General features: G+C 50.4%; 1 protein-coding gene across 2 annotated transcripts; it reads right to left on the bottom strand.

Annotated features, from left to right (window-relative positions):
• Positions 1-1,376: 1,376 nt before the first annotated feature.
• Positions 1,377-21,117, bottom strand: AKAP1 (A-kinase anchoring protein 1). Of its 2 annotated transcripts, XM_071575053.1 has the most exons (12): positions 20,999-21,117; positions 14,357-14,763; positions 9,541-11,215; positions 7,821-7,954; positions 7,178-7,304; positions 6,504-6,634; positions 6,248-6,425; positions 5,436-5,586; positions 4,731-4,798; positions 3,688-3,761; positions 3,123-3,188; positions 1,377-2,979 (listed from the first exon to the last, which is right to left on the bottom strand). In XM_071575053.1, the coding sequence occupies exons 3-12, from the start codon at positions 11,189-11,191 to the stop codon at positions 2,920-2,922; spliced, it is 2,640 nt and encodes an 879-aa protein (XP_071431154.1). In that variant the 5' UTR covers positions 11,192-11,215; positions 14,357-14,763; positions 20,999-21,117; the 3' UTR covers positions 1,377-2,919. The 2 variants fall into 2 exon arrangements, with proteins under 2 accessions (XP_071431154.1, XP_071431153.1); XM_071575052.1 differs by lacking the exon at positions 14,357-14,763.
• Positions 21,118-22,745: the final 1,628 nt, after the last annotated feature.

Here is a 22,745-nt window from a genome sequence, read left to right as displayed (position 1 = left end):
ACAGCACCGGATGGATCTGTGTGACGTAGAAGCAAAGTGAAAATACAGCTTGCATTTAATTTCTTTTTAGGAAGAAACCCACTGCCAGTGAAGTTTCTTCAGGGAGCTGCTGAGGCAGGTTCCCAGCTGCACATGTGGCTGTCGGGTGAGGAGCTGAACTGCTCCTTGTGTCGGTACTCCAAGCACCAGTGTCAGACAGGGGCTCCATATTTCTCCATCTGCTCCAAAACCTCTTCCCTCCTCCCCACTGAGGAGCCTTAGTCAATGTGCCAAAGGGAAATCACCTCCAGGCTCTGCTGAAGGACCAGTCCTGGTGCTCCAGAGGTCTGGCAGGAAGGTGCCACTTGCTCAGGGATGAGCTCCCAAGGCAGGAGGACGTGGGGAAGCAGCTGCAGCAATGAGACCTTGTAGAAACACTGTGGAAGAGCCCAGAGAGGGATCTGTGCTTCCAGGGGCTGCTCTGCAGGGAGCACCAGAGCACAGCCCACAGCCCGTGCACGCTCTCCAGACAGAGGTTATAAATTAGACATCTCCAGAGACCTCATTCATTTTACCCATAATAAAATTACCACTTTCCAAAGGGGAGAGCCCCTTTGAAGGGCTTCAGTCAAACCACCCCATGGGACAGCTCAGCTCAACGTGTGTGTGCTCAGCCTCAGGTCTGACCCAAGGATTACAGAGCTGCTTTGGGGATGCCAATGGGTTTACAAGTGGCACAACCCACTCCAAACCCACCACAGCCCCGTCCCCAAGGTCTGATGGGACACAAAGCACCACTGCCCCATCTCAGAGAAGAGGATGCAAATACAACCCACTTGTTTCAACCATCCCTGGTCCTTTTCTTGCCTGTGTCTTTTCTCTCTGCTCTTTTCCAAGCAGTCCATATTCAGCTCCCCCCATGTCAGCAGACCTATTTGCTTTTGTCCACAATGTAAAAAAAAAACCAAAAACCCAAACCTAAAATGTTCACCCCATGCCCTATTAAAGTGTCTGTAAAACCTGAGAGTTTTGACTTTAAAGAGCTGCCTATTACCTACCAACACCTTCTTACTTCAGCTCATCTCGCCCTACAATGTTCTATTTCACTATAGCTCAAAAACCAGGCAGCTCACGACACCAACAGGCAACAGGATGTTCCTCCATATTACAGAGCCAGAAGAAAGCAGTGGACATGGAGCCAACACAGGAGAGCTGCAGATTCCCAACTTTGACACCCCTCAAGGCAAGGGAAAGCACCAAAATTAAGAAAAGTTAAACTCTGTCATGAACAATAAGATGTAACAAATCCATCCCCATGGGTGCAGACCAAGGACTCCAGGGGCTGCTCTAATGGAGACAGGAAATGAAGGCTCTTAAGTCATCACAGTTTGATTAAGACTGCTTAAAATTCGAGCTTTAATTGAAATGGAAAGAAACATTCCAAAAAGATACGTTTTTTTATAGATATGAGTTACCAAATTTAGTTTTCATTGGATGTTACTGCAAACATGAACATCAAATCAGAGGCGCCAAATAGGAGAGAACTCCAAGAAAGGATGTAACCATTCCATATCAGGGGGGATTGGACCAACAGCTTGTGCAGGCAACTGTCCAAACATGTGATGTGTGTTAACTCACAGGATGTCAGGACATCCTTGACTCACCTGAAACAATTTCTGAGGACTGACTACATCAACATTTTTCTGACAAGTATCTTCTCTGCCAGCAATAAATCCCAGCTCAACCCATATCTAAAATGATACACATTAAAGGGCATATCTTTTAGAGCATTAAGTCAGCTTAAATTACTTGAGCAAAATTTTAAATATGTAATAGAAATCTAAAAAGGAGCAACAAAAAAAAAACTGAAAGAGAACACCACTGCAAGAGTAATGCCAAGTTGTCACTTTTTTTTTTAAACAGATCTGTACAGCAACACAGCCAAGGATGCAGCGATCACAATTCCAACCAGACAGCAACCTAAGGGGGACACTAATCCTGATACAGCAGAGCTGAAACACTCCCAACATCTGGATGCTCCAAATAATTTGGCTACCCTAATGCACTCCAAACCAGTTCTACCTACATAGGACATTTTGGTGTGAAAAAGTTTCTGTAAAGTTCCCTTTGTTTCCAGTGTTTTTTTCTTGTACAAAATATTACAATGATTTTTTATATATATTTACAGACTTGCACAGCTAGAAAAATATAAACTACAATTAGGCTTGGCAAGCAGTTCTTTTTTTTAAATACATGGTATTTCAGAGCAAAAATTGTAGTGGTAACATATCCTGCACTCCAGGCCTGTGCATGGAGGGCAGATCAAGCCTAAAATCCATGATTGCAGTGAGACACGTGCCACGGTAAGTGCAACGACCGCAATTCATCCACCTCCTGGCGCAAGGAAGACATAAGATGAATGCTGTTTGTGCAGGTTAGTGGCACAATATAGAAAAATCCATAATTGAACATTAAATTCCTTAATAACAATCATTAATTACATAGGCAGAGCCTGTTAAAAAAGGACAACAGATGTAACTTTTTAGAAAAAGCAGACACCAAGTTCATGGGGCACAACAGAGCTGGAGCCAAACCGTAGGTACCGATTCGGGGGCCTTTGCTTCGAGCCAGCCCCAGGGGTTTAAGGGTTTTTCCATTCAACTTTTTGAGTAGAAGCCAGGGAGGATTTTTTGCTTTAAAGCTACAGTATCTGTCATTATGGCTTTGAACACCCCCTTTCAGGAGATGAGGTATCTGTTCTAGTGAAATGGTAACAGTTGAGCAAAACGCGTTTCAATGGACCACAGAACTCCACAGGCAGGGCAGTTGTAAACAGGTCTTCTCAGGGGAAGTTGCCAAACCAAATTGTAACAGTGCAAAACAAGATTTTGTCTTTTGTTTTTCTCTGCAGAAGGAGTTGTCAAGGCATCTGGGCCACTGCTAGTAGTCAAGCCACCGAGCAAACCCTCTTTCCACCAGAGTCCTGTTTATTGACACTACCTAAAGGGAGAGGAAAAAACAAAAAGAGTAGGTAAGGGAACAAACTGCAGCAAGAAGTATTAGGAAGTTCATAGTCCAATTTGTTATAGTTGATTAGGGAGTTTTCAAGAGTATTGGAAAACCAGGTATGTCAATATACCCACCTCATCTCCCATCAGGTTCCACAGCTGTATCAGTGGCAGCCCCGTGACACTGTCATAATTTGTGACCTGAAAATAGAAAAATATGAGTGTGCAGCAATTCTGGTCCCAATTCACTTATATGGACAGATACAGCCACTATGAGAAGCTCTGGACTGTGCACAGGCACTGCCTGCAGAAGCCTCTGGGGCATCACCACAAGCCCCACTCCTGCCTCTGGCCAGAAGAGGCTGAACCCCACGTGTCTGTGGTACAAAAACAGTGAGGACCGGCAAGGCAGAGCAGACCCAGCTGGACTCTGGATCCACTGGACAAAAGGCCCTGTTGTGCTCTGTAAAGCCACTCAAGTTCCCTTCCTCCTTGCCCACATCAGAAACAAGAGGGAATCCTCATCCCTTCCCAGGCACTCAGTCCTGAGCAGCATTGATGGGAGTTTTCAGCCCTGGGATTTCCCAGCTGACGGGACCTGGATTTGGGTTTTATTACAACACAGACAATGTGCCAGGAGCAGAGAGGACACCAGCAGCAGCCCCACCAGCAACAAGACTTCTCCAGACACCTCTTGTACCTGTGCCACGAGGACAGCACCTCTGGTCAACTCACTGACAGTGGCATCGGCTTCTGATGAAAAGTGATCCTCGTCTGTGGAAAGAGGAGAGCAGGGGAGGACAAATGAGATCTTCCACAGGCTTTAAAGGCCAGCAGGGACTGTTAAGCTAATTCTCTCTGTCCTTCTACAGATTCTGGGCCAGAGAACCCTCACCCTTAGCTGTACATGCAGCTGAAGCTGTCCCTGAAGCTGCAGGTGCTGCAGGGAAAGGTTGAGGAGCTTCCCACAGCCACCAGCTGTGACAGCGTGAACAGAAGTGGCTGATGAATCAGGAGGCTATAAAGACAGCCAAGTACATTTCTGCAGTAGCTTTGAGCTGTCATTAGTTTTGATCCTCAATAAACTAAGCTTGGGTCCCTCAGGACTTGACTGACCCTCAACTGGGAACTCAAAAAGTGTTTTTACCTGCTGGCATCCTGGCAGCCACACACCCCGTGGGGACACCCGGTCTGACCCGATTCCTACAGCCACCCCATCCCTCCCAAAGGCAGGTCTCACACACCAAAACAGCACCCACCTCTAGAAAAAAAAGCAAACCAAGGTGTTTCTAGGCAGTGACTGACATTCTCCCAGTGCTTGCAGGCTTGGCTTTTGAACACAGAACTATACAAATCAGTCACTTCAGGAGGAAAATGTCAAATAGTTGTCTGCAGATTAAAACCTAAGTTTGCATTTACAGTGACTCTGTGACAGAAAAATTAGAGCAGTTACAGCCACTGCACCTACACCCTGTCAGTCCTGCCAACTTCCTACTTACAACATTCTCCTCTCCAAGCAGGAAAAAGCCTGGACATTTATCTTTTTTCCCCTGCACTCTGACAGGTTATGCCATGCCAGCACATTTAGAAGAACACGATACAATTTTTCCAATCCTTCCTCTCATCACATCCTATTGCACTGACAATTGGAGGGAGGTTTTGATAAAATCATGGCTTGGACACAGCTGGCATCCATGGAAACTTGCAGGAGAAATGCCAATGGTACATTCAGAGCTCCATTACCTGAAAGTGGCACCACATTGTCTAGTAAAACTTCTGCTCCTTGGAAAGGTAGTGTTAAAAAGTCAGACCTTAAAGAAAAGAGGATCAATCAGAGTAAGAACATGGCTTTATGTTACTTCTGCATTCTTTGAACTGACATTGATTAATCAATTCCTCTGACAGGAATTCAGTTTTAAATTAACAGTCAAAAAAAAATCTCAGACTATTCTCCCAGCAATCTCAGAGCAGCAATAAATTGTCTGATTAACATGCAAAGTTGGATCAGGCTCCAAGCAAAACCCACGTCCATCACAGAGGCTGTGCTGTTTTGTCTCCCACCTCTGGGGCACAATCAAGTATTTAATGGGCTTGTTAAGAAAACTCTGATCCAACACAGCTCTTCCAGCCAGTGGGGCAGGGCAATGAGAATTGGGAATTTACTCCTAACTCATCACTCAATTACACTTTAGGGCTTCCTGAGGGCATCTTTTTGCTCAGCTTCTACAATGAAGAGGCAGAAGTTGCCATTTTCTCTCCCCTCCCTTCCAAAGAGCCTCACAGGACTTTACTGTGCTCCCAGGAACCCACAGCCACTGCAGAGATAAACCTTTCCACCATTTCCCACTTCAGCTGTAGAAAAACCTCAAAGATTTCAAATTATACAGATGCCTGTGATGAGGATTTGAGCCAGATGTGGCCTCAGGCTGTGGGAGAGGAACTACAGACCTGATTTGCCTGAGTGCGTCCACCTTCACTTTTTCATATCCTCCATAGTCCACATATTTGAGCTCCACTTCATTGGTGTCTTCAAAGTAGCAGGTGACTTGAGCCCGGAGCCATGCCCCATCCAGGCCTGGAGCTGCACAGATAATACCAACTGCAAAACCCCAGAGCACAGAGAAGAAAGGCTCAGGATAAGTGGAATTCCAGAAATCAGCACTTCAGGCATGAGCAGTGCTGCACAGTTATCTACAGACAATCAACAGCATTTCTCAGGCTGCTCCCACCCTCCTCCAACACCACTCACACCCCCACCAGAACAGGGCTGCAGATGAGACACAGGACTGGTAGATTTTACTCTCAGGTCTCTCTTTGCCGCTGCCAAGCTGCTCTGCCCAGTTCCTTTCCAGCCCATGGGCACTAAGAGCAAGGAATAAATAACCCCTTTCCATGTGATGCCTCCTTCACTGCACACCACATGCAGACATGGACACTATGGAGGCCTGGGAGTAGTTCCACACTTTGCCAGCAGAAATACCCTTGATGCCAGGGTGACTGGAAATAACCTGAGACAGGCTTGATCTCACTCTGAATTTCAACATGCAGCCAAGTGGCTCAGGAGGTACTCCAGGGATGAGCAGGGCAAGGGGGAGCAGAGCAACATCTGTACTCTGGCAGCAGCTTAAAAATGAGATGACAAGTGAACTATCACATTCTCATCCCCTGGGAAACTTCCCATGACTAATTCAGGGACAACAGGCTTTTGCATGACCCTTGAAGTTTCTCAGCTGAACTATTTGTGAGGGTCCATTTCTTGCCTTCTACTGGAGTTGGCAGGGTTGGAATTTCAGGTTGAGAATAGCAGGCAAACATCTGCTGGTCGAGGCTCCGCAGGACATGGAACGTGGGGTGCGTGTGCTGCTGCAGAAACATGTGCCCTGCATCGACCTGGTGCGCCACCACCACCTCCACAGTGACTCCATCAGGGAGGAACAGCTGCCACAGGGAGGAAAGAAACTGTCAGGAGTGTTCAGGGCACCCCAGGCTGCAGTCACAGCACAGCCAGGGACTCACCCAGGCAGAAACGAGCAGGGAGTGAAGCGGCAGTGGCGTCGGTGGAGGGAGGGTGTAGATGTTGGTGAGACACAACTCTTTGAACTTCCTGCCAATCAGGCTCACTGCTTTTTCCACTTGATGGGAGGTCCCTGGAAGGCAAAAATTCCACACAAAGTCTGTAGCATGGACATGCTGAGGACACCCCCAGCCCTGTCCCATGAAGAAATACCAGGAGCCTCCTGTGCTACATCAACAGCCTAAGTTTTAACAGAGTGGTCATGTAACCTGATATCAGACCAGCATGAGCAACTTGGACTGCCACGTCTCAGTTCCAACAGCTTTAGCCTCCAGTATAAATCCAATTCACTGGCACATATTTTTCAGGCACAATTAATCTAACATCTTCCCAGCTGCATTTGCTGATGCCCATCCCATGACTTCTCCTGCAAGCCTGAAGGAATACTGGTTAAACTGCAGTAGCCAAAGATGTTAAAATGTATTCCCAGCTCTAGGATTGAGGGTTCACAAGCACAGGTAACCTGGCACATACCTCTGCTGCAACAGCACTGAGCAGAGAAGTTTTGTAAAGCACTAGACTTACAAACCCACTAAATCCACTAAAATTCCTTGCCCATCTAATTAAAGCCCCCAAGCTACATATTAGACCATGAATTGACACACACTCCACTCACCTTCGATGTGACAGACTTGGGAGTCATGGAAATAAGGTAGTGTTGAGACATAAATTTTGGCACCAGACGTTTGCCTCAAGTAGCTCATAAATCTCCCTTGTTTGCCGATCAAACGGCCAACTAATTCCTTTGTGAAAGGGACAAGAAAGCAACAGTCAGGAAGAGAAATGTAGATCAAACATCATTGCTCTCTCTGGCTTGTATCACCCACATTCCCAGTTCCTGTAGCACAGGCAGGATAATATAAGGCAGTGTTGGACCAGGGCAGAGTTCATCTGGTCTGTGATGAGTCCAGGTAGACACAGACCTGTAAGCAGATCTCATTTTGACAGATCCCCTACTTTTAATACCTGTGTACCCTCAAAGCCTCCTGAATGCTTTCAAAGCATCAGATTCACAGACAGGGTGGAAGATAATGGGGAATAACAAGTCCAACAACCACCATTCCCTTGAGTATAGCCCTGGAATGTTGCTTCTTTACAGTTGTGTACTGGCTCTTCACTCCTACCAGGAGCTAAATGCTTCAAGTCCTCCTGGATTTGTTGCTCATCTCCCTGGGATGGCACCGAGCCAGTACCAGACTGGAAGAACCAAGAGGTGGCTGGGCAGGCCAGGATGCATGAGCAGGCCAGCAGCTGGTTACCTTTGGGACCTTGATCTCCCAGATAACAAAGTCGGGCAGGCTGGATCCTCCTTCCAGCTTAGCGTTCTGGCGAGCCACCGTCTTCCTCATAGCACAGCCAGTGTCCACAAAATCCACGCTGTTTGCATCTGAACCTACAAGACAGGCACACGTGTCAGCATCCAGACTGTAGCCCAGCTGCCATCCCTGTGCTCCCACCCCAACAGGAGGGGTTACACAGTGACCCCAGTGCCAGGAGTGCCCACTACTAGGGGTAGTAGGGGATTGCCTCTTGCCCAAGTTTGTCATGTGCTTGAAGAAACAAGGTGCAAGAGCTGAACTATATTTTGCTCCTAAACCCTCAGCCAACAGCAGGAACACTTGTACTTGGGAAAGGGTCAAACTCAGCCTCCTGCTGGTCAGATACCAGATACAGTCAGTACCACACAAGCTTGGTCCTTCCTCCAGATTTACAAACAGAAACATGAAGATCCTCACCTGCTTGCAGTATTCAGATCATCCAATGGGAGACCAAAGAGAAAAATAAACCCAGCAGGTGCTACACATTTGCCACATCTTAAAGGGTAACACAGCACAGAGGCTGAGAAAGGCAAAGGGTGCAGTTGTTGGCCATGGACTTCCCAGGCAAGGGAAAAGATTTAAGTCTCACACCCAGGGTGTGAAGGTCAGCTGGATGACCTGTTATCCAACACTGCCACCTTACCACTTTTACCTGCTGTATCCCCTGTCCCCACCCTTCAGTGTTTCAGTGCAGAGCTTTCAGCCCCTGTCACCACCAAGCTCCACAACTCACTCGCAGACCTTCTTGTCACACATGAGGCAACACCATTCTCTTCCTGGAGTTACTGTCACTAGTGAAAGTGGTCTGTGGGTTCAATCCTTAATTGTTGGCAAGCTCAATCCCCATGTCTTGCAACAATCAGCCTTCTTACTACTTTGTGGCAATTACAAGAGACATTCACTGCCATTAAGGGCTGTTGGCACCACAGGGTCCTACAAAGGATTTTAACAGCCATCCCCAAGGTCACAGAGGTTAATGTTTGCTCAGACAGCTTTGCACATGCTCTGCCAGGCAGACATCATCCAGGATCTACAAGGCAAAAGCAACACAGACAGATGGGGGAACTCCACGAGCATTGCTCCCTGTTGGGATTTCTTGGCATGCACCTACCCTTCCCAGCAAAAAGCTTCAGGGTAATTGCTCTGCAACCAGCTGATTTTATCACAGTTCATCAGAGTTCTGCCCTGGTTCACTCAACAGCAGCACCTCAGAACCTGCCTCACAGCTCCCTGTCAGCAGTAGCAGCCCCTAAACACAGGTAAGCACCCAGGGCTTATTAGAGGCCACCTGAGCTGAAGTAGAAACCATTTGTTTGAGCAGGTCTCACACTAGTAAGGTGCTCCCAGGCTGGCCCACATCCACCCATGAGCCATTTGACTGGGCTGCTCCAGCACGGGCTCAGCTTCAGACAGTAAGTGCTGTGCTGAGAGGGGCCCAGCCCGCTCACCTCACCCCTCTGCAGCGTCCCCTGAAGATCCCCCAGTTAACATTGGGCCCTACAGCAAACACATACCACCTGCAAATGAGAGCTCAGTATTCATCTATAGTCAAGTTAAACACAAAGAGGGTTTATGTGAAGGTGTTCTGAAGCAGAAGGGTTACAGGACTTAAAATGCTTGTTCACCATGTGTTTTGTAGGAGGATTTTCAAACCCCTTACCTTCTGAGTGATCTCCATCCATCCCTGCTGCACTACTACCCTCATAACTCGAGTCTGGCCCATCCTCTTTCAGGATCCCATTGCTGTATGGCACTGAGCTGTCTCCAGGCAGGTCCAGGGCAGGAGGGTCTTCCTTTGGTGTCAAGCTCTGCTCAGCAGATGTGTCCTGAGCTGCAGATGTGCTCAGTGAGTCCAAATGCTGGTCCGATGTGACAGACAGTACTGTGTCCTGCAGTGGGTCCTCTACACTTGTCCCACTTTCAGATGTGTATGTGCTGTACCCAGAGTCCTCCATAACCAAAGATGACTTTTTCAGCAGCCCTCCATGGTTTTCCATGCGAGTCCAATCAACTCCCTGGGACTTCTTGCACACACTGCCTTTCACCTGACAGCCTTTTGTGTCTCCCTGACCAGGGCTGGCTGAACAGCTGTGTGTTGAACAGTTGGAACCTGTCACACCCTGATCCTGCTCCTCTGCCTGCAGGGGTGTCAGCACTGCAGCACTGCGCCGTGTGGCACCGTTCTCATCAGCTGCTGCAGCTCCCTCCACACATCCCTGGCCAGGGGCACCGACACTCCCTGTCCCCAGAGGTGCCTCAACTCGGCTGGCAGCAGCCTGGCAAGGGGACACATCGTCTGCAGAACCCGACAGCACTTCCTCAGTTGCTGCCAAAATGACCTTGGAAATTATCTGTGTTGCTACTTGCTCGATTTTCTCAACTTCCTTTTCCAAACTCACTCCTCCAATCTTCTCTCTTTCCAACTCCTCTCCTTTTGGCTGTGTGTCCTCCTGACACACAGGCTGACTGGCAGTTGACTCGGGCATCTCCTCTTCCCTGGACCGCCTCAAACACACAGGCTCCAAATCCCCTGGTAACATGGTCGCTGCAGGATCCTCGTGACTTGATACAACTTCAACTTCATTACTGAGAAAGGCTTGTGGGGCACTGGTTTCTTCCTCCAATGCCAAGCAACAGGCTGTCACAGACCCAGTATCCGACTGCACTATTCCTGGCATCTGCTTTTCCTTAGGGAGCTTAAACCAAGACTCATCTGCTTGCTCTGCACTGCTGCTCTGCACCCCGACTCCCAAAGACTCTTGTGCCAGGGATGCTGATGGCCACTGGTCTTGGTTTGCACTAGAGCTTGGCCCCTGTGCGTGGCTCAGCGCAGCGCTCCGCAGACACTCCGTGCTCTCCGAGATCCGAGGGAGGGGAGCACAAGCAGGGCCACCACTTTCCTCTTGAGATCCTGTCGTTTCTAGTTTTTCACTGTCGTCCTCGTGGGTGCTGGGCTGAACCGTTGTTCCCAACGGGTCTGGAAGATCCCGTGAGAGATCCGGCCTCTTCTGAGGAGTTTGGCACAGAAGAGAGGGAGTCACTGACCCCACAGACAGCGGGGAGGTCAAGGTTGGGTTCTCCAGGCATTCCTCTCCTGACGCGTGAGGCCGTCTCCGAGGAACACACACTTCTGGTTTGGGTGCTGAACTGCTCTCTGGTACTTCTTCCTTCTTTTCCCTTCCAATGGCTATTGCTTGTTTGTTGCGATAGCTTGAGTACTTTTTTCTCCAAGAATATATCCACCAGCAGCCAAGAAGTGCCAGCACTCCGGGAATGGCATATGGGACGAAATTGCGGAAGCGCAAAGCCATCTTACAGAGCTTCAACAATTATATCTAGAAGGAAAAAGAGAAAAATGTTAAAATAGTCACAGGGAAGGTAATAGGAAAGCTAAAGTCTCCTAAGTGTACTCCTTGAGGTACTGCCACTAGCATGAACAGGCTCATTTTCCAGCCACTCTCAATTCACATCTCTGCTCTGCCAGCAGTCCACAAAACGAGAGCCTCACCCAACACTAGGGATATCTGGACATTTCTCACCATTGGACTCCATGATTTCACCTCAACTCACCTCTGCACTTAATTTACCTTTGTTTCTCCTGCCTCTCCCCCACAGGTCAGTCCTGCCCTGCAGCACAGCAGGTTTCTCCAGCACAGGGCTGGGCTCATGGCCCAGCTCTACCACAACATTCCATGACAGGCCTGACACATGGCAGGGCTCCCCAGCTCTCCCCTGGAAAGGCAGCATCCCATTCCCAAGAGTTCCACAGTCTGACAACACACACTTCTCTAAAGCCTTAGGAACCCAGCCCCAAAGTTTGTTCTCCACCCAAATTCACTGCACTGACAGCTGTCACTCCCCTGACTCCCTAAAGCTGGCAGCTGACCCTTTTCCTCCACAAAGTCTGTGATCCCTTTCCTGCCTGGACACCACGGAGACTCCTGACCCAGTCCTGCCCCTCCACTTCCCAGCCTCTCCTGGGTCACACAAGGCAGGGCTGCTCTGCCTTTCCTTTTCCCTAAGGAAAGTCTGCAGCTGGAATGCAAAGCCAGACAGTTACCCCATCCCAAACAGCCTTGCTGCAAAGCACCTCAAGTTTATCTTTTCACTACGCAGCAAAACAACACATGTCCGAGGATGCTTATACAGACAGACTATAAGCCAAACAGCCCTTGAGACTCGTGCCAATGAGCAACAAAAATAAAGATTGCTTTCAGGAGATAGCAAAGCCCTAGAAATGGGAACCACCCACTGGAAAAGAGCATTATCTGGTTCCTCTTTAAAAGCTTAATATTTCTATGATGAGAGAGGACAATCAAGGCAGCTGGCCCAAGGCTTAGTCTGCCTCAACCATAAAAATCCCTTTGTTATCAGACCAAGTGTCTTGACCACAGCTCCTTTGGGCTGTGACCTTCATGAGGAGCTGATTACATTCCACCTGAGGGACAAAACCGTGCCTCCCTCAGGTTCACACCGAGCGTCAGAGCCTCAGATAATTTAATATTCACTCCAGATTTCTCACCTCCTCCAGCCACACTCTCCATCCCACAGAAGCAATCACACAACTCCATCCACACTACCTGGGACCCTGCCTTGCTTCCTGCAGAGCCCAGACACTGAGGCACATGAATGAATGAATGGCAAAGGCAGGGACTAGAAAATGGCTTGTTCAATCCCAAATTAAAGGTCAGCTGCAGACAAGATTTAAGGAGTTCAGTAATATCCCAGTACATCACAAATGAGGCGTTTATGTTGCTCTGCATGAGAAACCTGAGTGTGCTCATTGGACATTCGTGTTTGATTAAATAAATCACTAAGAAGCAACTAAATCCCAGTTATTCCCAGCCAGCTGTATGCAGTCAGGGAGCAGTGCCCACTGCTCAGGGTGAACCTTCTGTTAACAGCAACATCTGGGATTTGGAATTAAAAACCCAACAGACCTATGCAATAATGTGGATGCTTGGTTTTTGGAAGCTGGCAAATGGAAAGGGTGAAGCCTGTGCATTCCCAAGACAACAGGTTCCCATTTGTGCTGCCCAGCACAATGGCACATTGTGAGCTGCCACAAGGGCTCATCTGCTGCACGCTGAAGTTGTTGTAATTAATGTAGAACTATCCTACAAGCTGTCTCACAGGCACACCACAAACCCAAATTAAAGTAGCTCACGTAAGTCCATTCCCAGCAAGCATTCCCGATTAAACTGACAGCCCTATTATTATCCGATTTCCTACTAAGTTGCACCAACTGTTCAAACAATAATCCCACACAGCTCTGCAGCGCAGGGGGACAGTCACAGGATGCCCCACAGAGGGACAGGCCTGTCCCAAAGTCTGGCAGACAAAACAGTTCTAAGAGTCACTTTGAACATTATCATTTAGGATAAAGATCATCTCTCCTCTGTAATATTTGGATAAGTGAGGACTGCTGGATTAGCTGACAGCTCCTTGCGATTCTCATTTAATTCCATGTTTTTAATTTACTATTTCAGCCAGAGCTGCATCACTACCAGTGAGGGTATTAAAAGGAAATTTCACATCCTCCCATCAGCCAGAGCGGGATGAAAGGCCGTGGCTCTGTGTGAGATGCCAGCAGACGCCCTGGAGTGCTGGGCTGGCTGGGGAACAGCTGACACCAACAAACACCTCCTTGCACAGACATGCCAGGAGGACTCCAGTGGCTGCATCTTGCTATGCTGGTCACGGCGTCGCTGTGTGTGATGCCTGAGGATGGCCAATTTAACCTGCCCAACCCACTGGCTGTGGCATTGCTGCTGCTTTCTGTCCCCCCCAAGGGAGCCCCCAAAGCCCACAGCCACTTCCCAACACGTTCAAGAGCAACCAAGCCATCTCTCTGCTGCCAATCTGACAGCCAGTTCAGGACTGCAGGGGCAACGGGATCATTTAAACACATGGGGGGAAGAAAGCCTGGAATTTTCCTGGCAGCAGCAGAACAGAAAATGGCAGCTTGTCAAATCACATGCCCTGAAGCACTGCCAAGCAGGAGGGAGCCTGGCCCTGCAGGCCCCGTGCTCTCCAGGCAGGAGGAGCCAGCTGGGAAGCACAGCAGCTCCAGAGGCTTTGGACAGGAAAGAAGCAATTGTAGGAGCCAGAACCAGTGGGAAATGCTGGATCCCCAGCATCATTCCCAACAGGCAGGGCCCCATCAGTCCTGCACCAAAAATAGTGTGGAGCTCACACACTGTATGTGCTCACCCCACCACCACCCACTTCCTTTTGGCATGCCAGGAATCCGGTCTAAATGTCACACCTTGTACCATGGCATGGCTGGAGAGCCAGGACATGAGACTTCTCCAACTTGCTAAATAATCCCCACAACAGGTCAGGATGGGATTGAGACACCAAGGGGAGAGTAGGGGTCAGTCAGCTCTTCAAATCTGTGTCCTGACTTGATTTATGGAAAACTCCTGGTAAAGAGCAGGGAGATGAGGACAAGAAAGAATGCACACAATACCTACCTTGGGAAAAAAGCCAAGGACAGCCAACTTACTCTACTTGTTCACATTAGGGTCCCACAGCAGTTCTAAGCCACCTTGTTTCCTGGCCAGGACACAGAGCCCTTCAGCACATGCAGCCTTATAAGGTTAGAAATGTTTGCAGCACGAGGTTCCCAGGGCAGTCAGATAATTCATTCTCAGGGTCCGAGAGGAGTTCAGCGAGCACTCGCTCCAGAATTTCAGGGCTTTCCACGCACCAGGAGGTCTGTTGTGAGGGCAAGCAGCTTTGAGTCTCTACCAAGAGAGAGGCCAGGATGACTCCCAAGTGACTGAGCCCCCATTCTCTGCAGCGACCCCTCAGCGCTGCCAGTCCCGGCTCCTCCGCGCTTCCCTCTGCCCCAGCACTTGAGAGGCTGTGCTTCCAAACCCTGAAAGCAGTGGAAATCAAGGCTGGAATTAAAGCCCGTCCTGAAGGATCACAGAGCAAAGGAGCAGACAGCTAAATTGGAAATGCAGCTTCCACAGCAAGGCCAGGATGCCTCCCAACAAACCCTATAGTTAGAGATGCCGCACTTGGGAAATAAATACTATCTGGGTGAAAGAGAACTGGACAGGCTGGCGTGGTTCAAACTAAATGGGACCACGTGGGCTCTTAAAATTTTCCATGCTAAAAATAACTGGTAGAAGCACATGCTCTGCCTTATAGGAGCCATAAGAACAGGAGTTGACAAAACCCTAAAGAACTGGAGGCCCTACTGTTAATATTAAAATAAGAAAAGCTACTGCACAGAAACAGATGTAAAGACTTACATAACCTACCCTCAGCATGAGGCATATTTTCATCTAAAGTTGAACTGGCATGTGGCACTGCATTATCTCACTGCAGCTTCTTTGGGTTTCATACAAGATGAAGGAGGCAGAACTTCCACAAGGGAGGGACTTTCTGCCAGTCCTGCTGCAGAGTGTGTGGTTCCAGCTGGAGAGCACAAGGGTTTTCTCCCAAGCAGGGCAGCACCTCTGGGGCTGACCTTACAAAAGGGAGCTGTGAAGCCACAGCAGTCTGCCAGCCCTCGCATCACACACTGCAGATCAGGGTGTTACTTGGCCACCAGACTTCACAGCCTGTCCACTTCTCTCCCACTCAGGCTGGAGTACCACCATCAAACCAAACCACCCAGAGCCAGGAGCTCAGACAACATGACTCAGGAGGTACAAACACCCAGAGACAGGCAGGAGCCAGGCCAGCAGGATCCCAAACTGGGTGGCACCTATTTCAAAAAGAAGCCAACAGGGAAGTTCTCTGTATACCTGACTAATTAAAGCTAAGTGTTCTGCAGCCATTTCTGCTTCAAACACCAGCACTGAAAGACCAGAACAGCAAGAGATACCCCTTAAGCAACACCACCTTTTCACAGGCCAGTGAATATGGGCTATGAGCTCAAGAAAAAGGCTCCTTTGCAAATGAAAAGCCACTAATGAAGCCACTCCACAACCTTAAAGTATTTAAGAACCAGCAAACTCCTATTTGCAAAAGTATAAATTAAGTAAAAGGCTGAAAACGCTGGTTGATGCAGAGCTGAACTAGTGCTTTGGAACAAGAAACACCACCAACACCAGGCTGTCTTTTATCTCCAAGATAAAAACTGCTTCCAGTGTAATCAGCTTCAGTGATGTTCCTACAAGAGCTCACTCCCCCTTGCAGCTGGAGCTGCCACACTCACTGCTGGTTCTGTGTTTTCTTCCACTCAGGAGCCAAACCCTGGCCCTGCACAGCTCCAGCAGCATTAAGGCCAATGCAGAACTTGGAAGAGTTTCTATTTATTGACACACCCAGAAGCAGAGGTTTACAATAAAAGCATCAGCTTAGGCCAACCTGTAGAGTTTTTCTAGTAAATGTTTTGAAAATCACCAAGAGGTTCATAGAGACAAACTCTGCCCCCCAGCAGTCCCCACCATGCTCTGTTTCACAGTCAGGCAGGGTGCTGCTCCTGCTCTGCAGTAATGAATAGTTTGTAATTAACATTAACCCTATCAGGTTCTCAAGCTCTGTATTGCTCTCTATATCTTATTACCTCTCTGCTCCAGTTGTTTCATTATTTATAGTTTCCTCACCCAAGGCAGTGTCTACCTGTGAATTCTCTGCTGCAGAGAGAGACAAGGGAGCCTTTCCCTGCTCTCCCAGACAGGTCTCAGATACCTCAGCAAACTTCAGAAATTGCTTCTGCACCACTTCACCAACACCCCCACAGTACAGGCAAAGCAGCTGTTACTACCTTTATAGCCCACCAACACATTACAAAAATCTGGATCGGGGAAAAATTTTATCACCCTTCAGTTTTTCTGCATTTTCACACAGGCTGGAGAATACAACAAATTATTTTCTAGGATTGCAGAAAAAATACAATCAATACAACTTTTTTGTTTAGTTCTACACCAAGGAAGCCAATGCAGCCCTTGCTATGGGCAACACAGTGTAGTGGCCACTACTGGTACAGCTTATAAATTAAAACTTAAAAGTAGTCATCTGAGTCAAATGTCTGGCATCTCTACCCATTTCAACAAAACAGAGACTAAACTAATCAAAGACTTCCAATATACTCTGTACACAAGACAAAAAACAGACTTGCATTCTCAAGGAGACAGAGTGGTGGGGTTTACATCACAACACACTGATAGTGCTGAAGAGACAGCGAGCAAAGAGCAGCACCAAGACCAAACCAGCCTCCAGGCACGTGGGAGCAGCAGCGAGTCCTGCTCACTGCAAGGAGACCTTGACCAGCAGCTTCCCAAAACACAGATGGACTAGACTGAGACAGAAAAGCAAAAAGCAAAGTGGACTTTGGTTGGAAGCCTTGTGCCCAGGGCTTGGCTTGGTGAGAAGAAGTTGCAGAAGCACTCAGAGAGGAAAGAAAGTGAACATGAGTGACGAAGGTGCCCTGCATCTGTCTGTGCTGGGAAGGAACAGGAAAGGTTTCACTGAGAGCCACTCAGACTGAACAAGCAGGGAGATAACACATGTGCATGAACTGGGGCTACCAGGAGTGACACAACATACTGGAGACCTAATCAGAGAGGGACAGGATCACTCTGACCCACAGCAGCACCTCCAAGCCCCGGCTGGGGTCACACGAGGGGCAGCTCTCACAGAACAGCCTCCCCTGCACTGCAAGGTGCCTCCTCTCCTCAGCTTGGGCAGCTCCTTTTAAAAAAGCAAAGCCAAGACACAGATCAAGTGACCTTCCTACACTCACAAGGAGCTGGAGGCAACACAAGGAATGGAAAAAAGGGATTCCAGCTGGAGAGAGGGGAGTACACCTTCTCTAACAGGGAGCAAACAGAGCAGTACACCCCATCCAACTTGAAATACTGTAGGGAAGGAATGTGGTAATTTCTTTCCTGAACACCAAAGAATTCTTTCTAGCCCTGCATTTCAACAAGAAACCAAAATACAAGTCCAAGTTCATAATCAGAGGCTCCTCTCTAAGGAAGGGGAAACCGCAGGATCCCAGCCCTGGGATTTATGGGGATCCACACTGCAATCCTTGTCCCAGACACTCCCAGTTCCCAGGGTTACCCCCATGCAAAGCCAAGGCCCCCAATACCAGAGGCTCATGCAAATCACGAGCCAACTGCTGCTATTTATACTCAGCGTCAAAATCAGCGCCAGCACATGGCAAGTTTCTCCTCCTCAGTGCCAGGTGGCAGCAGAGGTCAAAGGCAAGCAGGACCTCGGCACGTCTGCAGCAGGGATTTGTTTGCTCAAGAATGATTTTTAAATGATCTTTTATGAAATATTCAGCTCTGCTACCAGTAATGCACAGGGCCCATAAATTCAGAGTCAGCTTCCAGCTGACAAAGTGCAGGAGCAGCAAAGCTGAACAGAATCCACGTAATGGACAACCACAAACCCACCGTACAAGAGCTGAAGACAGAACACTTGAAAAAGCAGAGAAGGACACGCAAATATGTCCCCTTCCAGCAATCCCCCTGAGGAACAAATGCAACAGCTTTAACTTCCACGAAATATTAAACACCTGCTGAATAAAATAGTTTTTTTGGAGTATCTGAGCAAGGTTGCCTGAAGTTAATCATCACTTCATGAAGTCTAACCAGCTATTTGCATTAAGAGCTCCACAGAACCACTTTAGTTAGAAATCAGGATTTTAAAAAGGCTAATCATTAGATCTGAAACATTAAACAATTATAAGTAATTAATGCTGTAATTAATGTTTTTTATTAGTTCTACATGCTGCTAAGGGCAACTGGGATATCAGCCTTGATCCTATTACAGTCTCCTTGGATACTAGAAATACCTTCAATCATATTTTACATCAGTTAAGTGCACATGAACGATGAGAAGCAGGGATAAGTGGGGTATGCTGCTTTTAAAGCATTATGCTTTTCAGATAACTGCTACTGCAGAAGTGCACTTGCTCTCCAATCCTTCCACAGCCAGCCTGAAATGTTTTCAAAATGAACACAAGAGTCTCAACATCATAAATCAACTGTTGCTGGCTCTGAGAGCCTTGGCTGCAATTCTCCAGCAAACTCCTGTCACAGTTAACTCCACAGGGAATCTGCAGGAGCTGGGAATGGACGTACCGTGGTGGTTCTGAGCTGCAGGGACCTTCACCTCACACCCTGGGCAGTGAGGGGAATTCCTGTTGTCTCATTTTAGGCACTGTGCAATGTGTAGGTTAAAGCCAAGGCTTTCCAGGCAGCTGATGATTTTCAGTATTAGTATCTCAAAGCATGTCCGGAGATCTCTGAGACAGAATCTGATTCCTAGTATGGGTTTCTAACCCCAGTGTAGACATGGAGAGCACTCCTGAGTAAAGAACAGCCACCAACACACATAAAACAACTGGGTTCCTGCAGTGCCATCCACACAGACCCTCCAGACCCAATGATACCATTTTTTATGTCTGAGAGTAAACAGCCTGTTGTAGAACACCCCGTTGAGAGACTGACCTTCATAAACACCATGAGAGCTTTCACAAGTCCTTCAAGAGCTCAATAAACCATTGAAGCAGAAGCTGAGGGACTGTCAGGTGAGCAGGACCAGGACAGTGAGTGCTGCAGTAAGAAGATGGATTCTACCACACTTAAGGAACTTACTCAAAAGTTGTCATTTCCCCCAGCACACTGCAGGATGTGCAAGCCAAGCAGTGACTTGAAAATGAGCTGCACACGATGGAGCTGCACTGCCCCTTCCCAGAATCAGCTCCGTGGGCATTACTGCCTGACAGGTACAGCAGCTCAGCAGATGCCTGGACAGTCCTTCACCCTTCATTAGAGAACGAGGAGGTTGAGTGACTTGAACTGGGTGACACAGTGACCGCGGCAGAGGAGCAGGCTTGGCCCAGCTGCAATCCCAGCCCTGGCCCAACAGCTTCCAGGGAAAGGCCGTGGGCCCCTGGGAGCTGTGCTGCATCCCACCCTCCACGTGCTCCTCCAGAGCTGCGCTGGTAGATCATTCACAGCCGCAGAGCCAGCACGGGGAGAGCAGAGTTACACCAACTACACCTTCCCAGCAACCACCCGGCTCCTTTCACCTGAGACAAAGTCCACAGGGGCCGATAACGCTCGGCAGGTGCAGCACAGCCCTGGGACACAGAAAGGCCTGATCTCTGCCATTCTGGAGCCCCTGACTTTTCCACACACAGTGAGTGATCAAATGCAGCTTCTGGTGCTATTATGGATAACTTCCATGAAGAGGATGCCCTTGCTGAGATGCCTGAGCATTCTGTAATCTCTGCTTTATGGTATTATTATGATAAAGAACTTGGTCAGGCACAGATAAGGCTGTCCTGTTCTGAAAAAAGAGTAACTTAGATCTCACTTGCTTCAAGAAGATGGAAGAAGTAAAAATAAAAGAAAAAACCCAAATCAAACAACAAGGATTCTCCCAGGAAAGCAAGACTCTCGAAACATCACTTTGTTAGCAGCAACGTAATTTAATTCCTTTGCTCCCCACTGTGTTCCATGCTGGCTTACAAACAAAAGGAGTCACTGCAATGCATGAGAAGTTTGCTAATAGGAGTTTTTATGGCCATTACCATAACACAAGGCAAGGCTCGCCGGACCAGACACGCAGCAGACAACGCTTAACCTGCCCTGCCGAGGCTGCACCGCCCGAGTCAGCCCCGGCTGTCCCGGGAGCCTCGGCCGGGCCGGGCCGGCACCTCCGGGCGGGACAGAACACGCGAACCCCCCAAGAGCCCGGGAGAGCCGCCCGTGCCCCGCACCCGGCCCCGCGCCGTGCCCGCGGCAGCCCCGCTCGCTCCGGCCGGGGCGGCGGCACCGCCGAGCACGGGGGGCACACCCGCCCCAGCCCGAGGGCCCCTCCGGGCCGGGGGACACTGGGCCGGGCCGCGGCGCTGACCTTGGGCCGTGCGGGGCCGCTCCCGCCGCAGTGCCCGTGGGGAGCACGGCGGAGAGGGAGCACCGGCGGGGCAGCACTGGCGGGGGAGCAGTGCAGCGTGGCATGGCGTGGCACGGCATGGCATGGCACGGCAGGGCGCGGCGCGGCATGGCACGGCACGGCCGCAGCCCTGCCACGGCCCAGAGACCCACTGGCCGGGCGGCGCGGCCGGTGACAGCCGGGGCGCCAGGCCCCGCCGCTCCGCCAGCGGCAGGGGAACGGCCCGCGGCGGTACTTACGGGTGTTCCAGCGCGGCGGCGGCGGCCGGAGCGGGTCCCCGCGCGGTGCCGGTGGCGGTGCCGCCCCACGTGCCGCCCGTCCGGGCCGCCCGGCTCCGACATGCAGCGCCGCGCCCCGCCCCGCCCCGCCCCTCTCGCGAGAGCGCCGCGTCCCGCGAGACCCGCCCGCGCCGCGCGGCCCCGCCCCGGCCCTGAGGGAGCGGGACGGGCCCCGGCAGGGATCGAGTTCGGGGCGGGGATCGGGATCGGGGCGGGGATCGTGTTGGGGGCCGGGATCGAGTTCGGGGCGGGATCATGATCGGGGCGGGAATCGGGATCGGGGCCGTGATCGGGATCGGGGCGGGGATCGCGCCCGGAGCCGGGATCGTGATCGGGGCCGGGATCGCGCCCGGGGCTGGGCTCGGGAAGGTCCGGCCGCGCCCCCGCCGCTCTCCCTCCCGCGGTACTCGCGGGGACCCGGCGCAGAGGGCCCCGCTCCCCGCGGGCCTCTGGGAGTCAGCGCGGTCCCTCCCTCGCCGTGTCCCTCATCCCGGGCCTCTCTGCCCTGAGGGGGGTTTGTTTCCCACAGCCCCGCTCCCTGCCCCGGCCTGCCCTCGGGGCTCGGAGCCACCTCCCCACAGCGCCGGGAACGGCTCCCGTCGGTGCTGCTCGAGGTTCCAGGGCACCCTCAGCCGCTCGGGCTGCCCAGCCCTGGGCTCTGCTGCGGGCCCAGCCCGAGCCGGAGCGCTGGTTGCTGACACAGCCCGGTGCCGCTGCTGCCACCGCGCTGCTCTAACGCGCCAGCAGGGGAACCTGAGCTTTAGACAGGGTTTTACACGAATGTTTGCCTGGTGATGACACGTAAGTGAGCACAGGTATTAGCCCGCAGCAGTGTGGGATTGGAACGGCAAGGCTGCACCAGGAGAAAAGCACGCCTGTGTTCAGACAAAGTTACAGCTTGGCTGCAGCAACACTGAGTCAGAATTAATGAAGACTTTTCCATGTTTTTGTTTAATACTTGCGACATTTCGCCCGGGGATTTTTGGTATCCTTGAAAGAAAATCCAGTGTGTAAATGATTTCTGTGTCCCGAGGAAGTTCTGAGGTTTTGGGGGGACACACAGCAGCAAAGTGTGGCTGGTGCTGGCGCTGCCTGGGCTGTGTGACTGCGGGTTCGGGGCAAGGCACGTGGGTGGGAAATCGCTGTCGGTCTTCTGAGGAGGTTGGGAGTTTGCAGAGCCGGCTGGTGAGAAAGGCCTCGGGGTGTGACAGGAGCAGCCCAAGCAGCAGCCAGGCCTTGGGTCTGCGTGGGAAGTGCAGTTTGGGAGTGGTCTATTCTCTCTCCTATCCAGCACAGTTGCCTGGAAAGACACGGCTGGCAGGAGCCAGGTTTTGTGGGTGCTGCTCCTTTCAGAGCAGCCAGCCAGGTCAGAGGGTCCAGGACACTGCAGTGCTTCAGGGCTCCTGAGGAAACTGCTCTGAGTTTGTCACTGGGCCTGTCTTTGTGGGAACAGGTGGCTCTGGATTTCCCCGTGGAACAACTTGGACTGCTTTTGTATCTTTTAGAAACTCAGTGGTAAAGTCAGAGGGGAGAAATAGGCCAGGGAGAGGTGGCTCATGCGAGTGCCTTGGGCCGGAACAGGGAGCAGCAGAGCAAGAGTGAGTTACAAACCAGAGATGTTACTGGGGGTATCCAGTGGGAGCTGCAGCAGTGCAGGAAAACACTTCAAGGCTCCTTCCAGCCTGAGCTGAGCTTCCTTTTCATCTAG

The sequence above is a fragment of the Pithys albifrons genome, chromosome 21 (genome assembly GCF_047495875.1).
Source record: "Pithys albifrons albifrons isolate INPA30051 chromosome 21, PitAlb_v1, whole genome shotgun sequence".
Lineage (NCBI taxonomy): Eukaryota > Metazoa > Chordata > Aves > Passeriformes > Thamnophilidae > Pithys > Pithys albifrons.
The sequence above is the reverse complement of the archived record's forward strand: the minus strand, read 5'-3'. Positions and strand labels throughout refer to the sequence as shown.